The 3,735-nt window shown below is 35.9% G+C and overlaps 1 protein-coding gene across 1 annotated transcript in view; it reads left to right on the top strand.

Moving 5' to 3' along the window:
• Window positions 1-295: 295 nt before the first annotated feature.
• The window catches only part of LOC107696053 (protein transport protein Sec24C-like), a 17,051-nt gene continuing 13,611 nt past the window's right edge, over window positions 296-3,735 (top strand). The window contains exons 1-5 of the mRNA XM_016496199.1: window positions 296-532; window positions 837-1,093; window positions 1,189-1,262; window positions 2,040-2,108; window positions 2,234-2,345. Coding sequence (XP_016351685.1) covers window positions 859-1,093; window positions 1,189-1,262; window positions 2,040-2,108; window positions 2,234-2,345 — 490 coding nt within the window. The 5' untranslated portion in view covers window positions 296-532; window positions 837-858. The remainder of the gene's footprint in view (window positions 533-836; window positions 1,094-1,188; window positions 1,263-2,039; window positions 2,109-2,233; window positions 2,346-3,735) is intronic.

Genomic DNA, 3,735 nt, shown 5'->3' with positions numbered 1-3,735 from the left:
GTTTTAACAGGATAGAATTTATGAAATATTTTGAAACAGATTTCTTTTATCTTGTTTGTAACAAAGAACTTGTGAGGCAGCACCATAGACTGTATAAAAACAGGTTCACACCACACCTATTCATACGTATTTTGAGTCACTGGTCCGTTTAGGGCGGAAGTCCACTTTGGTGTTTGGTGACGCAGTTCTGCCACCTTGAGGCCATAATAGCGATATTGCAACTATAATTTTGGTGAGACTTGCACGCTGTGCGCACAGTACACTACACACTTTGAAAACGGTGCTTTTAGTACGGAAGACAGAGGGCCTTCTACAATGTTGAAATTGCATGTTTATTACGTTTCTATGCCTTTTGACATTTCTAGCATCTGAGCAGTGACGGAGCTGAAGACTGACACATAATAATGTGAGCTGACGGTAACCCAGGCGACCGGCTTCTGCATCAGTACCCGTATTTCCGTACGAACAGCAGCTATCTCTCTCTATTTCAGGGCGACTCGTGCTGAAATTTTCTAACATGACGCATCGCATGGTAAAAAAATGTATTTTCTCTGTACCGTGCAATCAAATACATAGTGCTTGAAGACGACAGACGGATGAGCGCTTTTTTTTTTTTGACGAGATGGACGGTCAGCTGATCACTGTTTGACAGTAGTATGGCTGATATGTAAATAGACCGAATTTTTATACATCTCTTTATGTGTATAAACAAGCTCTTTATAGAAATTGCAATTACATCATGCCAGAAAGGCTACAGTTTACATACTGGTTTTTAGGACTTAATCGATTATGAAACAGAATGACTTTGCTCTGTAATGTTGTCTTTGATTTTAAAGGTAGATTAAATTGGTCAATAGAATGGATGTTCCTGCGGTAAACCAGAGCTATACACATCCACCACCTCAGCCATGGGCCGGACAGAGCCCCAGGACCCCAACCATGCCTTCTCCCAGCCGTGCACCTCCTTCTTATCACTACCCAAACCTGAACCCAGATCAGCAGAGTGTGACCCCGATGACCCACATGACAGGAACCTCAGCAGGTCATCGGCCTCATTCACTGTACTGGGACCCCTCACAGCAAAGCTACCAGGGTAAGCATAATAAATCTTAGAACATCACAATCTATGGAGAATTTCGCTGTCTGATGGAAGAAAATGACAACATTTTTGAACCTGTCTTGTCGCAGATGTGTTAAAGCCTGTTCCTGAGATCACAAATATGACGACTCAAGGAATGCCACAGAGAAACTACTCATTACCAGTGAGAGCATGACAATGTAGGGGAGATCGGGGGATATTGTGCTTTTTTATTATTATTTAATTTATTTATAATTTATTTTTTAGTTTATTTCGAGGTACATTTTCCTTTTTCAATCTTATTAAAATCCTAAACTCTATACTTCTATACTTCCTATACTTTATCTCATACAATTTTATATATATTATATTATTCTTGAATGTTTTTCACCTTTATCTGGTATTAAATCATTTAGCTGTCCCAGATCAATGTGCATTTAAATAAAAAATTCTCACTGTAAGTCTACATTGTAATCTAAAAAAAAATGGATTAAATCTTTTTTATGGTAAAATACAATCAAATATATTTTAAAATACAAGTGAAAAAAATATGTAAAATATTGTATTGTTTCTACTAGTGACGGTGTAAGCATTAACTTTTATCACTAATTTAGTGATTAAATAAAAAAAAAAAATTGGAATGAAATAAAACAATTCAAGGCATCACGACATAAGATAGCATAGGAAAAGTTCTGGAAATTAAAAAATACCTAAATTAAAAAGTTGTTACAATCACACTTCTTTTTCCCCAACAGAGAGAACTTTAATGAGTAAGTGCTGATTATGTGTCATCATTATGGCTTGTATGTGATTGATGGAAAGCTTGGATGTGATGGAAATGTAGTGTTACATTTGCAGTCTGTTTTAATTGTCTCAGTCTTGTCTATTATAGAAGCATGAGGCCAACATGATTTGTATTGAATTTACTGAAGGATCAATTTCTTTTCCTCTCTTTTGTCAGACAAGTCCAGTGTCAAATTCCAAGACAGAGTCTCGGTACGGCCTCGATCCTCAGCTTCTACCCAGTGTGGTAAATCAGCTTGCCCTCTTATTCTGTAATGTTTCCTACAAGACAGCTCAGGTTTGGTTGCACTGTTGTGTATGGCTGTGTTGTTTTGTCTCAGTGTCTGTGTCCTCTGTCTCCAACATGTTCAGGTCCATGTGATTAAAGAGAACAGGATCCAGTGGGAGGGGAAAGTGTTTGTTTCAGAGTCCAAATCTTCAGTTCCCCCTCTCTCCTCAACACAATGCACCCTGGAGGACAGAGGTACTGTCACTGCTGCCCAGTTTAGTCATATTATCTTTTGACTTCATAGATTCACATGAAAAATAAATGTGATGCACCTGGTTTTTGTATCACAACAGCTTTTGTTGTACTTTTGTTGAAATTATTTTGACTTTAACTGACTTTCAGACAATAATGGAGCCAGGCACAAAAAGGTAATGAAATATTGACAGCTGTTGTTCTTATAATCAGACATCATGATAATCTCTGCTGTTTTTCAGTCTCATAAATTCAACAGCACATTAATGGTGGAGTCATGCTGACACTAGGACAAACATAGAGTATGCAGTGCATTTCCATTACAGCTTCACTGATCTTTTTTTAATCAGGCTTTTATTAAAGTAATAATGTGATACATTCTTATTATTAAATCCTTTTTTGGAAAAAAATATATTATTTATCAGTTATTTAGTATAATTATTATTTAGTTAATAATAATAATCATTATTATTGGACATTAAAAATTAATCATTTATATATTTATTGAGAAAGAAATTAAGTAGTATTAGAAAAATAGAATTTGTATGAGGCAAACAGAACTAAATGCTTTTACTTTAAAATATTTTTATTTATAATAATAATAAACACTGATTTTTTTTATCAGCTTTGTACTGTTACAATGTCAGTAATATGTGTAAATGAACAATGTGTACAAAGATCTTTATTTATTTGTCAGCAAAATCCACTGGATGACATAAAATGTAAAATTACAGATCGATCTTTTGATTTTATGTGTCCCTGTCCATGAACAGTCGGATCGAGCCCAGTGCATTATGGGGGTTGAAGGTTCCCTACCTTTTTTTTGGCAAAAGGAAACATCACAGCTTTTTTCCTCTGTTTTCTCTAGTCATGTAGCAATTTAAAGAAGAAATATGCCTTTCTACTGCATACTTTCTGCAGCCAAGTTTTATTAAAAGCCAGCAGTGAATTACCCTTTTAAATTTAAAACGTTTAGTGCAGTTTGGCCCATATAAATTTATTTTTTCTAATACTATTTCTTTATTGCTCAAAAAAAAAAAAAATTTTAATTTGCCAATACCTATACCTGTGTTTTCATAGCTTTTGCAATTTTTAAAAATATTGGGTACAGAAACCAAAAGAATATGAATCATGTTAGTTGGCTTAATTCATTTACCAAATGGATATTTTCTCCAGTTAATTGAAAAGTATGTGATTGTGGCCAAGTATGGTGACCCAATTAGTGCTCTGCATTTAACCCATCCAAAGTGCACACACACAGCAGTGAACACACACCCGGAGCAGTGGGCAGCCATTTATGCTGCGGCGCCCGGGGAGCAGTTGGGGGTTCGGTGCCTTGCTCAAGGGCACCTCAGTCATGGTATTGAAGGTGGGAGAGAGCGCTGTACATTCA

This window comes from Sinocyclocheilus anshuiensis, unplaced genomic scaffold (genome assembly GCF_001515605.1).
Source record: "Sinocyclocheilus anshuiensis isolate Anshui unplaced genomic scaffold, SAMN03320099.WGS_v1.1 scaffold935, whole genome shotgun sequence".
Lineage (NCBI taxonomy): Eukaryota > Metazoa > Chordata > Actinopteri > Cypriniformes > Cyprinidae > Sinocyclocheilus > Sinocyclocheilus anshuiensis.
The sequence above is the reverse complement of the archived record's forward strand: the minus strand, read 5'-3'. Positions and strand labels throughout refer to the sequence as shown.